At 59.4% G+C, this 12,917-nt stretch overlaps 1 protein-coding gene across 3 annotated transcripts in view; it reads left to right on the forward strand.

The window, feature by feature from the left end:
• Nucleotides 1-12,855, forward strand: part of RABGAP1 (RAB GTPase activating protein 1) — a 36,667-nt gene extending 23,812 nt beyond the window's left edge. Inside the window, exons 14-26 of one of the 3 annotated variants that reach the window (XM_066610471.1) lie at nt 2,421-2,534; nt 4,268-4,342; nt 5,715-5,840; nt 6,228-6,371; nt 7,322-7,363; nt 7,550-7,678; nt 8,626-8,718; nt 9,262-9,372; nt 9,623-9,727; nt 10,032-10,115; nt 10,235-10,306; nt 10,919-11,116; nt 11,244-12,855. In XM_066610471.1, the coding sequence (XP_066466568.1) occupies nt 2,421-2,534; nt 4,268-4,342; nt 5,715-5,840; nt 6,228-6,371; nt 7,322-7,363; nt 7,550-7,678; nt 8,626-8,718; nt 9,262-9,372; nt 9,623-9,727; nt 10,032-10,115; nt 10,235-10,306; nt 10,919-11,116; nt 11,244-11,366 (1,416 nt within the window). In that variant the 3' untranslated portion in view covers nt 11,367-12,855. Of the gene's footprint in view, nt 1-2,420; nt 2,535-4,267; nt 4,343-4,972; nt 4,993-5,014; nt 5,591-5,714; nt 5,841-6,227; nt 6,372-7,321; nt 7,364-7,549; nt 7,679-8,625; nt 8,719-9,261; nt 9,373-9,622; nt 9,728-10,031; nt 10,116-10,234; nt 10,307-10,918; nt 11,117-11,243 lie in introns of those variants that run through there. The other 2 variants (XM_066610475.1, XM_066610474.1) reach the window with 2 other exon arrangements.
• The last annotated feature ends 62 nt before the right edge of the window (nt 12,856-12,917 follow it).

The following is a 12,917-nucleotide window of genomic DNA, read 5'->3' on the forward strand; positions in this document are numbered from 1 at the left end:
ACGAGGACTTATGGCCATATTTGGCCTGCCGCGATATCATCTTGGAGCTGTCTTGGAGCACCTTGTCTCTCCGGGGACCTGGGGCCGAGTGGCGGGGCAGCAGTTGCCCTTTTCCCTGCGCTTGTGCTTAAGATGTGCACCTCTCAGGCTGGCGCATCGGCCCTGTGTCTGTGTTCTCCGTGCACATTGAGGGTGTGCACCTTGAGGTTTGCGAATGCTCTGGGTGTCCAGGTGCAGTTCTCAGTGCAGCCACTCGCACGGCAGCAGAATGAGGCAGCTGCTTATTTCGCAGCTTTCAGATGAAGCCCCCCCATCTTGCCCGAGAGAGACTGTTAGCCAAAAGCCAAGCCCATCAAATCATCACACGCGTCCAACTGGCTCAATCCTGGCTGTTTTATAGCACGTTTTAGAATTTCTGCGTCGCTTCTGAAAGGATGGTTGGGAGACTCTCCTGCCCGCGTTCCATAGGAGTGACTGGGAGCCTGGGTAGTAGGGAAGGGCTGTTGCTCAAGGGGGAGGCCCCCCATTGCAGAACAGCCCCCTCCAAAATCCACCTCACCTTTGGTGCTGCTTGCCCCTTCTTGGGTGTGTGGGTTTCTCATCTGACAGTTCGGTCAGGGGGGTGGGGGGTGGGAAAGACCTTTCTCTGCCAGAGACCCTGGAGAAGCTGCTGGCAGCAGAGTGGGTGGCCAGAGAGAGTTACCACGGCCGCGGGTTTGGCGGGTCTGCAGCGGGTTACTTCCACTGAGCTGAGTTCGATGCTCCTCACTCCCAACGGGAGGTCCCTGAGAGTTTTATTTTGGAGAAGAGATTTGGGATCCAGACATGCCTGTCCCCCTGGAAGTGAGGGTGTTCCAGAGGAACAGGCAAAGCAGTTCCCTGCTCCATGGACCTCCCTGGGTTTCCCATGAGTCTTTTCCTCCCATCCAGTGACTCACCAGAAGGCAGCACGTTCAGCTGACCCCAGCCTCTGTTCTTTGGGCTGCCTGTCCCTGCCAGCCTGCTTTCTCTTCCTGCCACTTATCGCTTTCCGTTTCTGAACCCTGAGTGCCCAGGGTGTGTGCTCACCAGGGTTTCCTGTAGCTACCCCCCCCCCCCAAAAAAAAGCCTCCTGGAAGCCTGAGAAATGACCCGGCCAGCCGATTCTCACAGCAAGGTACAAAAATAGGAGCCGGAGGGGTTACACAATGCTTGTCGCGCTGCACTTGTTGTACCAACCAACCCGGGCTGAAAAATATTTTCTTTAAACATTATCATTTCCGTCCATTTTTTTCCTTTCTCCCTAAACGGGAGTGTTCCCACTGCAGCAGAAAGTGGTACCCAAAAGTCCCAAGGCCGGGGACACCCTCAGCTTTTGTGCCATTTTCCACCACCACCACCCCATTGCAGAACCCCCACCCCCCAAAAAAATCTGCCTCTGTGTCCATGCTGCTTGCCCCTTTTTGAATGGGTCAGTTCCTCATCTGACTTCAGTGGGCCCACTTGCCAGCTTCCTCTACCCATTGAAAGCCGCTGAACGCAGCTCTCAGGATTTGGAAATTCTGCGAACATGGCCTAAAACATGGATAAACATTGCTTCTGGTGGTCACAGTGGGCAGGGCATGAGATGTGGTTGGTGGCTTTCTGCCCTCTTGCAACAGTCATGAGGTCTGGAGACAAGAGGGAAGTCCCCACGGGCTGTGCCCCACAGCAGGACGTGCGGAACGTGTGCCCCTCCTTGACAGCCAGAGCCCTTGGGCGGCAAAGTTGGCCCACCGGAGCCCGAGGGCAGGTGAGGGTTGCCTCTGGTGCTTGGAACACAAAGAACATGGCTAGTCTTTGAGCTCAAGGCCTCGAGAGACTGGGGCAAAGCCAGAACCTCAGGGTGGGAGCCCGCAGCAGGCGAGGACGGAAGGGCTTCACGGTACAAGCAAAGCAGGTCGCGGGACGTATAGAAGGGGCTGCGGGCTGGGTGGAGAGGAAGGCGCTGCTCTTTGGGGAGGTGGGCGACGCTCCCTTCCCTGCTGGCGCTGTGCAAGTCTGGTGGGCCCTCTCCAGCAGTGCTCCGTGCAGCAGAGGCCCTTTGCACCGAAGCTGCTCCTGGCCTGTCCCCTTGCAGCGCTGCCGGGCTCCGTGGGGCGGGGCGGGGCGGGGCAGGTCCTTCCTTGGGAGAGACGCGCAGCCTTGTCCGAGGCCGCTGGCCAGCAGCTGGAGACTCCTGGAGAGCGGGCAAATGTAACAGGCCCAGCGTGTTACCTAAAGACACGCCTTGGGTGCTTTCTGCAAGTCCCCCTGCTCGGTCCGGCAGGACTCGGGGGTGCCCAGCCCCAGCCCCAGCCCCCGGGTTTTCTTTCCAGGACTGGTGTGCTGCCCCAGATTGCAGCTGCCGCCCCGTCGTGTGCCCCCATCGGCTTAACAGCCACCCTGTGCTCTCTTTGCAGGAGTCTCCGCAGGACAGCGCAATCACCCGGGACATCAACCGCACGTTCCCTGCCCACGATTACTTCAAGGACACTGGGGGGGACGGACAGGACTCGCTGTACAAAATCTGCAAGGTACCCAGGCGAGCGCTCCGCAGTTGGGGCAGGAAAAGGGCCAACCCGCAGGGCGGTGCGGTGGGAGAACTGGCGGGGCTGGGAGTGGGGCGGCAGCGCGGCTCCACTGAGCTTCCCTGGGCGGCAGGTGTTCCTTCCAGGCACAGCAGTCCTGAGCCTTTGGGGGACGGGCACAGAGAGAACGTGGCGGGCTCCCAGGCTGGGGCGTGGCGGCCGCACCTCCTCCTCCCCTCTTGCCTGCATTTGCACGCCTGCCAGCGGCTTGTGTGCAGGGTTGGCTTTGCTGGCAGGGGTGGTCTTTGTTAGGGCCGTGAGGGACTGGTTGGCCTCCTCATCCCTCCCATGCCGAAGACCCCTTGGCACAATCCCCCTGGTGCAAAATCCGGAGATGGCCTTGGAGTCTCTTGCCTCTCGTCTCTGCTGACGGACGGAGAGCCAAACTGTCCCTGCCCTCCGTCACAAGGTCTTTGCCTCAAAGCCTGTCCCCACCTATTGTGGGCTTTCTGTGCCAGCGCAGGGGAGCTCGCCAAGGATCCTGCCCCTCTCTAAAGCCAGAGAGGCTTATTCACTTCCTTGTTAGCGTGAGAAGGCAGCCATCCTGGGTGCCCTTCAAGCCTCTCATTAGCATGCGGGAGGCAATTAGCAGGTGGAAGCCCAGCTGGGCTGGGCTCCCTTTTGATCCCTTTGCCTTGTTTGACCAGAGGATCCAGCTCTTTGAATTCTGCCTGGGGAGAGCCATGCCTCCCCCTCCTCCTAAGGAGGCAGCTTGGCACAGGAAAGAGGCTTTGCTTCCTGCCTGCCTTTAATACTGAGGAGCCCCGCATGGGCCGCAGCCGGGATGGAGGCCGGAAGCACTCCTGGGACAGAATTGATATGCACGTCAGAGACTCAGCAGCAGGGCCGAGAAGGGCTGTTTTCCCCTCCATTTATGTCCCTGCAGAAAATGGGGGAGCCTCTCAGAAGGAGTGTCGCCAAACCCTCTGGCCTCACCACACCTGCCTTATTTGGGGAGCTCTGGGTCCTTGCTTGTAGGGCCAGGTGCCCTGGGGGTCTGTCCCTTGCCTGCTCTGGCAGCTGGGAGGGCAGTCATGTGATGGGAGAACTGAATCGGAACCCAAGCCCAGGACTTGGCTTTCCCAGAACTGCTGCAAGTGTATCCAGGCCAGTATCGCCCCTTGCGCTTCCAAGGAGGAGTCTGGGAAAGGTGAGCGTTCCTCTGTCTCCGGCTTGGAAGCCAGAGGGTCTGCTGTCTGGGCTCTGTGACTCTCGCCTTTCTTGTCGCTTCGAGGTCCCTGCTCAGTCGTGCCCTCCTCCTGTTAGCACCTTTCCAAGTGGAGTCGTGTGTTTCCAATATGCGCTGCCTTCCTTTCTGTTAAGAAGATAATCGCGGCAGACCGAGAAGCCATAAAATAACAGAAAACCCACCACAGGCCTGGATACAGGCCACAATAACCTCGCAACAGCAACTGTCTGGTCTTGGCTGCAAAGCTGTGACCCGAAAGAGGCTGGACCGGGATGTGTGGGCCTTGACGCAAATGTCACCCAAAGGCACGTCCTGACAGCTTCAGGCACGGCCTGTCCTGGGAAGGGTCTTTCAGACTCTGCAGTTGAGCATACCCCTCCTCTTGCACCTCCCACCCTGCAGCAGGTAGGTGGGGTGCAGGGAGGGCGCTTCGGGGCTGCTGCAACCGCCAGTGTGAGTCTAAAGGCTGCTGCCCTGGTTCTCTCCCCAGGCCTACTCCGTCTATGACGAGGAGATCGGCTACTGCCAGGGCCAGTCCTTCCTCGCTGCTGTGCTGCTCCTGCACGTAAGTCTCTCTTTGTCTTTTGTGCAGGAGGTGGAGAACCTACCCACGCAGATTGCAAGGGGCAGCGGGGACACGGGTGACTGGCCCCTGTGCCACAGAGCTTCCCTCTCCGTGCAGTGCAGAAGGGTAGTCGGAAGTGGGACTTCTGGACTGGAGAGCGGGACCGGATGTTTCTGGATAGCTGATGCTGGATTCCAGCATGGCACCCCCTCTCCCTCACCATTCTGCCAGCCAGGGCGAGTCCACTAGTTTGCCAAGTGGGACGTCTCTGGAGCCCCCTTGTGTAACCTATTTGTTCCTTCTGGGATTGGCCTCATGGATAGTTTTTGTTTTTTCAAATCCGGCTTGATCACAGTTGAGAGGAGCTGGCGGCCTGTCCTTAGAATGGGGGAAGGACCCAGAAGTTACCTGATTGGCACATCTGAGAAAATAGTGTGACTCCTTTTTCCCTGCCCTTCTTTGGCCCATGTGCTGGAGCTGAGGGAGGTGATAGTTGCGCATGGAAGGGGACACAAGGTTAGTTGACCACCCGGGAGAGTGTGCTCACCCATGCCGGAAGCAAGCTGTAAAGCAGTGGTGTGGATGGTCCCGCTCCTTGTATTTGGAGGCCGTTCTGCAGCTGTCTCCGGACGGTGTCTTGTCCCTGACAGGTAGGCCAGCCCTTCCCTGCCTGCATAGGAACATCACACAGAAGGAGCTTGGTATATCTTCCCTGACACTTCATTTCTCTTCCTGTTGCTCTAAAGTTATTTTTAAACCAGGCCGGCGTCTTTTTTTTCTTCCTCCCTTTTCAACAAGCTGTCAGTTGCTGAGTGATGCTAGGCAGAGCTTCCGGCCTCCTCCTCGCTCTGACAGACAAGCACTTCTATAAAAAGGGACGGGGGAGCAGCCCCAGGTTCCCAGTTTTCCCGCCTCTTTTGAGTGATGGCCCTGCCATCCTCTGGCATGAAATGTGAAGAGACTTGGCACCTTCCGAAAAGCCAGGCTGACAGAGAAGCACTCTCCCCCCCCCCATGGCACAAGGAGGACGCGGAAAGGTTTTGCGCGCCAAAGCCAGCAGGCGAGCGGCGATGTCACAGGACTCCTGACAGGGCAGACCACAACCCAGGCGCAAGAGCTTTTTTTCAGGGTTGCGCTGAGGGTGCGGGGAGTTTTCAGAGCCTTGAGGCCTGCTGCTTGTACTCAAGTGCCTGTTGAGCCCCCAGAGGGCACCAGAGCAGGGCTGGCTGCCTGCACCTCCAGGCACAGGTGGGCTCCATCGTTTTTTCCAGGCTCAGGGTGTCTTTAGTGATCCGCGAAGCCAGGCCAGTGGGAAGGAAGAGGCAGTGCCGCAGGGGGCGACACTCTAGTCACAATCTCTTGTCCCTGACAGATGCCTGAGGAGCAGGCCTTCAGCGTCCTGGTCAAGATCATGTTTGACTACGGCCTCAGGGAACTTTTCAAGCAAAACTTTGAAGACTTGCACTGCAAGTTCTATCAGCTGGAGCGCCTCATGCAGGTCAGGGCAACTCGGAGGCGGACCCACTGGAGACCCGTGGCAGTGGGGGGTGGGGGTGACTGAGAGGGCTCAGCCCCACTGTGCAAATGCCAGAGATTCTGTGCACACCTCAGAAGAGCCCCGGCTCTGTGGGGCCAGACCAAAGCTCCGCCCAGCCTGGGGTCCTGCTCCTTCCCAACAAAAACCCCCAGGCCAGCAGCCCCCCCACCTCCCCCAGCAGCAGGGTCAGGATAGACTGATCCTGAAAGACTGAGGTTCCAGGGAGCATTCTGGTGCGTGTGCCCTCCTTGCACTGGCCTCCATCCTTGAAAGTGATCCAGGCCTGTGCCCCATGGGCAGAACCCCAAAGGCCTCATTCTCTCTTGTCTCTCCTTGGTGGCCTGTCAGGAGTACATCCCAGACCTCTACGCCCACTTCTTGGACATCAGCCTGGAGGCGCACATGTATGCCTCCCAGTGGTTCCTGACCCTCTTCACAGCCAAGTTCCCCCTGTACATGGTCTTCCACATCATCGACCTGCTCCTGTGCGAGGTGCGTGGCAGGGCTGCGGGTGGGGGAGGGGTGCCTGTGAGCAGGGGCCCAGGGCGTGGCTGGGCACAGAGCCTCTCCTGGAGCAGGCGAGGCTCCCTCGGGGCCGTGTGGCTCCTCATCTCAGTGCTTCCAGGCCGTCCCCCAGCTTCTGTTGGCCTCGAGCATCACCTCTTGTGCCTCTGTCTGATCGGGATAGTGAATCCCTGGCATGTGGGGGAGGCACTTTTCCTTTAGCATCCCTGCAGCTCTTGGTGGGGTCCAGCACTTTGTGAGGAAGGAAGGCAGTCAGCAGCCCTGGGAAGTGGAGGGGAGGCGCCGCCTGGGTACTCTCTCCAGGGCAGGGGTGGCGCCAGTCCCAGTGCCACTGCCATCTCCTCTGGCTTGCTGCCTGCCTTGTGCAGTGCAGCGCCCAGCACAGGAGGGGGCAATTGGAATCACTGGTTCACTCGTTCATCAGCTACACTTGTTGCCCCTAAGCAGACAGGCCCCTTGCTAGCAGGGAATGGCGGTGATTTGTGGGGCCCTGGTCCGTGGCAGAATGCTGGGTCCTGACTGGGATTGTGCTCCCCAAGGCCACCAGGCCACCTGTTGCTCCTTGGGGCAAGGAGGAGGCCCTGCAGATGAGGCGCTGGTGCTTTGAGGCTTCTCCTCCTCAACAGCGAGGGAGAGGACCGTGCTCCAAACAGGCTGGGCATCTGGCACGTCCTGCAGTTCAGGTTCAGCCCCGCCCGCGCCCGGACCCCCTGCTCCGAACTGGGCTGTTTTGCCCTGGGCGTCCTTGCCTCTGAGCCACGGGTCTGTGTCGCTGGCACCTCTTTCCCATGCCGGGTGACCCTGTTTTTGCAAGAGCCTTTTGAGGCTGGAAAGCAGAAAGGGAGGGAGAGACTCCAGGTACCTTCACGGGCTGCAAGTGTTCACGCTGACCTCCCCCTCCCCTCCCCTCCTTGCAGGGCATCAGTGTTATCTTCAATGTGGCCCTGGGACTCCTGAAAGTAAGTACTTGCCCTCAGTGTTGACTGGCTAGTCGGGGCCACTGTGAAGCTGAATGATACAGATTTTCTGAGTTCCTCTTTGGGGGGGGGGGAACACAAAGGGAACAGCTTCCTACTCGGCTGCTGTGGCCGTGGGTTCTGCGTGCCACCACATTTCTCTCCCTCCCTCCCTGCCTGCCTGCTCAGACCACCAAGGACGACCTGCTCCTGACGGACTTTGAGGGGGCCCTGAAGTTCTTCCGCGTGCAGCTGCCCAAGAGGTACCGCTCAGAGGAGAACGCCAAGAAGCTGATGGAGCTGGCCTGTGGCATGAAGGTAGCTGTGCTGCTTGGGTCCGTCCTGGGCGATGGAGGGTCTCCCTGCCCTTCCCAGAGGTCTGGCTGGGACACACCGCGGGCGGCATGTCGGTCTCGGACTGGGAGGTCATCCGGTCTCTGGCTTCCCTCTTGGCTTGGGTTGCCTTTCCTGGCCTGTGCAGGCGGCACTGGGCAAATCAGCCCCCTTTCGCAGTGCTCAGCCTGAGGCAAGAAGCACAGTGGCACCCGAGGACAGTTCCTCATGCGCGCCACCAGAGGGAGCCACAGAGCCTCCTTTGCTCTGTGCGGTCCCTGCAGACGAGTTGGGAAGGTGACCCTCTTCTTGCGCTGCCAGCTCAGGGCTCTCCTGGCAATTCTGTCCCCCTTTCCCAGGAGTGGCCAGTTTGGAAGCCCCTTTCCTAGTGCGCCCCTTGGGGGCATCGGAATCTGTGGCTGTGATGAAACGAGGGGGAGGGAGCCGTTTGAGTGGCTCTGGGAGGGAGGGAGGGAGGGAGGGAAGCAGGTTATTTGTGACCCGCCTCCCAAGGGGGGCCCTTCAGGGGTCACACCCAGAGGGCCCCCCTGATGCCTTCAGAAACCCTGCAAGGAGGGTGGGAAGGCTGCAGTTCTCCCCTGGTTGCTGGTATGCAGAGACAGACTGCCTCTGAACATGGAGACGCCACACTAGCATCAGAGGCAGTGTATCAAACGTGTCAGTGTTCTGTGACCCACCTGTAGTGACGTTGCTGCCCCCAGAGTCCCCTTCCTGGGCACCCATGTGCTCTGCCTGGCCCCCTGACTCCTCCTCCTCCCTGGGGGGAGCGCTGGGCTTGCAAGCAGAGGGCTTGGTGGCCTGTCCGGTTCCCAAGAGAGGGCGTCCAGTCCAGGCGCTGCCACCCTCAGTCCAGGTGGATTCACGCCAGGCGCCCCAGTCCGGCTGCAGCCAAGATGCTGTTTGTCATCCAGATCAGCCAGAAGAAGCTGAAGAAGTACGAGCGGGAGTACCAGGCCATGAGGGAGCAGCAGGCACAGCAGGAGGACCCCGTCGAAAGGTTCGAGGTACTGGCTGTGGCTGCCGTTGGGGGGGGGAGGGTGTTGCTGTTGTTGGGTGCAGGGCTGTCAGCCTCCGTTCAGCCTAAAAGAGTTGGCAGCTTGCCTGTGTCCCGCCCCAAAATCAAGCAGGCTGCTGAAGTTTCGCTGTGTGGTTGCCTGGGGAGGGTCTGGCTCTCCCCAGGCGACCAAGTCGGTGCGCGAAGCGCTTTGTGTGAGTCGCTGTGCTGTGGTCTGTGCGCAGAGTGAGCGGCAGAGCCCCATGCAGGGGCAGGGAAGACGGAGGCTGAGGAGCGGGGCTTGCCTAAGGCTGTTGCACGAGTTCACGGCAGGGGGAGGACCAGCCAGGGCAGGGGCCGGTTCTGGCCCCTTGTGGGCATGTCCTGGGCAGATCACCCCATGGACTCAGGCCCTCTGGCCAGAGAGAGCACAGGCAGGGCGCAGAGCCCATTTCTGCGCATGGCTGTTATGGGCGCCGGAGGTGTTTGGGGATCCTGCAGCACCTTTTGGACGTGGGTTTCTGGTTCTTCTCCCCCCACCCCATCTGCTCAGCGAGAGAACCGGCGCCTGCAGGAAGCGAACATGCGACTGGAGCAGGAGAACGACGACCTGGCCCACGAGCTGGTGACCAGCAAGATCGCGCTGCGGAAGGATCTGGACAACGTGAGTGTGTGGCTGTCCCCGTCTCCTTCCGCCTCTGGGAGCCAAAGGCAGGAACCTGGCTGGGCTGCCTCGGTCCTGGGAGCAGTTGTGCGCTGGCCGCCCGGCCCTTCCCCTGCATTTGTTGGGCTGTAGGCCGGGGTCCCCAAACCAGTTAACTGCCTTGCCTTTGCACCCAGGCCCGCTGCGCCACAGACCCCTCTGCCGGGGGTCTTTCCCTGATGCCAGGCTTCCCCCTGGCCTTGCGTTGCAGGCAGAGGAAAAAGCCGATGCACTGAACAAGGAGCTGCTGATGACAAAGCAGAAGCTGATTGACGCTGAGGACGAGAAGCGGCGCCTGGAGGAGGAGTCTGCGCAGGTGGAGCCAGGGAGGATGCGGGAGGGGCAGGCGCTTACGCGCGGAAGGGACCCAGAGGCTCTCTGGGGAGGGGGGGCAGCCAGGTGTGTGCCTGGCTCTTCCAGTGGCAACCAGCCCACTGCTGGTCTCCCCCTGGGCGCTGGGACAGGGTGAGGGCAGTTTCCCAAAGGGGGAACATGGATCTGCTGATCAGAGACATGCTGGTTTTGTTTGGGGGGGGGCCTCCTGGTCCAGGCGGGGCTGCCTTGGGGTCCTTGGAGCTGCCTGCAGACGTCTCGCTGTCTTTGCCCCCCTCCCGCTGCAGCTCAAGGAAATGTGTCGCCGGGAACTGGACAAGGCCGAGTCAGAGATCAAGAAGAACAGCTCCATCATTGGGGACTACAAGCAGGTGAGCCGTGCCTGCGGCCCTGGGGACTGGGCAGGGGCACTCAGGGGTCAGTCAGCCCCAGGAGGATGGTGCTGACCCTGAGACCCCCCCGCCCCGCCCTGCCCCGCCTGTCTTTGCAGATCTGCTCCCAACTGAGCGAGAGGCTGGAGAAGCAGCAGACTGCGAACAAGGCCGAGATAGAGAAGATTCGGGTAAGGGACTGGGGGGGGAGGCTGTGCCTCCTAGGTGTGTGTGTGCGCGCGCTGCCCTCCACTGCTATCTTTGGGAGGTGTCCAGGTGACTCTGACACACCCTTCGTTGCCCGTCAGGGCAGCTCCCTGGACTTCTGCCCCCCCACCCTTAGCTACGTTAAAGACAAGTGGGGGCTGCGTGACCTGCCTGACCCAGGAGCCCCTCTTGTCATCCATCCCCCCCAAATGCAGGAATGTGTCAGAGGCTGAAGCAGCCCCACAAGGCTGTTTGTGCAGGGAGCAAAGGATGAAGGCCCAGCAGCGTAAAGGGAAGGACAGGGAGGGGCCTCCCCTCCCAGCAGAGTGGTTGGAAAAACCCATCCTTCCCTGCACCTACAGGACAGTGGGGCCCCTTGAAGCAGTGGATAGGGCCCTTGGAAGCTGCAGGGGGCCCGGATGGATCAGCTGCCTTCGGGCAGAGCTGCTTGGTCTGGCGAGGTGAGCCCCGATAGGCACCCCCCATCCCATCTCTGGGGGCCAGTGGCAAGGTCTTCGATGGACCTCGCTCGTTGCTCAGGAATGCAGCCCCGCCCCAAGAGCGGAGGGCCTCACGGCTTGCTGTTCTGTCTCCAGCAAAAGGTGGACGACTGTGAGCGCTGCCGGGAGTTCTTCAGCAAGGAGGGGCGCGTGAAGGTGCCCAGTGCGGCCAGAGAGGGCTCTGAGGAGGACACGGACGAAGAGAAGGAGGCCCTGAAGAACCAGCTGCGGGAGATGGAGCTGGAGCTGGCCCAGACCAAGCTGCAGCTGGTAGAGGCCGAGTGCAAGATACAGGTGGGGGGCTTTGCTGGAGGGGGGCACGGGGGCCTCTGGGGAAGAGCAGGCGTCTCCTGGCAGCCAGCCAGCCAGCCAGCCAGGTTGCTGGTTCCCACTGGGTGATGCCCCCCTGCTTGCTTTCCAGGACCTGGAGCACGACCTGGGCCAGGCGCTGAATGAGGTGCAGGCCTCCCGGAAGACCTGGTTCAACCGGACGCTGAGCTCCATAAAGACAGTAACTGGCGTGCAGGGGAAAGAGACGTGCTGAGGGAGGCCCTGTGCAGAGACCCCTCCTTGGCCGGACGCCGCGCAGGGGGAGCGGACCAGAATGTACATAGACTCTAGGCACGGCGCATGTCGGGGCTTTTCCACAGGTCAGTGGCGGGGGCCGGGCGCAGAGCTTGTCCCAGGCCGCAGGATCTTCGTACTACTGATTATTTAACCAGAGGGGCTAGTGCTAGGCTGAGGCTCTCGGTGGGAGCAGGCGCTCCATTCTACAGCCTGGCTGGAGGCGCCTCGCCGGCGGCAGGTACGAGCACCGCCAGAGACCTCTTCACTTGCTGCGTTTACAGGTGACGAGAGCTTTTTTTTAGTTATAACTTTTTAAACCTTTAATTTGAAAGAAGGAAGGAAGCAAACGCTACTCTCTTAACAAGAAGTTAACTTCAGTGCCAGAGACCGGGCTCCAGCTCTCCCCCCCCAAGCGAGCAGGTCGTGCCATGCGCGGAACTGTCTCTCAAGATGTGTCTGCAGCCCCTGCCTGCCTGCGTGTGCGTCTGTCTCTCTCTCTCTCCAGCGTTCAGTTCTGTCACGAATCAATTCTATGCAACTCTGGGGGGGGTCTCTTCCCCCCCACTCTTTTCTTCCCTGGAGCCCACTATCCACCAACTGAGCAAAGGGTGGAAATAACCCAGGCGTACAGCAGGCCCCAGGTGTGGTTCTCGTGGGGGGCTGCATCCATTGCAGTCTCTGCTTCCGACTGGGCTCTACGTAGATCTAGCCTTGTCTGTTTTCCCTTAACCTCTTCCCACTTGTGTTTCTTTGTGAGCTGCTTTTCCGCTTGCAGGGTTTTTAAACTTTTTTTTTTTTTTACTTCGCACATAGATAGGAAGAAGGCACAAGTGGGTGTGTGGGGCGGCTGCTGACTCTTGCCCCCCTCCACTCTGCACAGGGTGTGGCAGCTGCATAGGGCTGGCCCCTCTGTGGGCTGGATGGGTCTCTCTCTGGCTTCCGCCCCTCCCTCGCTTCATGTTTCTTGTAGTCTTGCCAGTAGGTACTTACTGCTGCTTGGATTTCCGAGCGCTTGGACTGTCCACCACTTCTCACCAGGAAGAAGCTGTAGAATGGAGGGTTTTTGCACCTTTCCCCATTTTCCGTTTTAATTTATACTGGTTTGTGCTAAGCTGAAATATCTATTGTATCGGCAGACCAATTCTGTGTGCAGCGTGTGAGTATACATTGGTTTCAAAAAAGAGGCACTGGTTTGTATATAAAGATATTTGTATTTCTACTTTGTTTTCCTTGTTGACCAGACTAATGCTAGCCAATGCAAGCCCGAGGCGAGGAGAGAACCAGGCCCTGCGATGCCCCGGCATTAACGATTTCTCCTCCCCCCTAACTGTGTACATGAATTTATCTTGATTGTTTAATACCAAAAAATACTGTAACTCCATCAATAATAGGCGTGTGGACTTTGTGGTAGATTTAGTAGCGGTGTGTAGGTCTTATGGATTGATATATAAACAAGTAAAATTGTATTGCTCTTGTCTTGCCTTTATTGCGCTCTAGTGGCATTACAAGTTACAGTGTGAAAGTGGAG

Source organism: Tiliqua scincoides, chromosome 16, assembly GCF_035046505.1.
Source record: "Tiliqua scincoides isolate rTilSci1 chromosome 16, rTilSci1.hap2, whole genome shotgun sequence".
Classification (NCBI taxonomy): Eukaryota; Metazoa; Chordata; class Lepidosauria; order Squamata; family Scincidae; genus Tiliqua; species Tiliqua scincoides.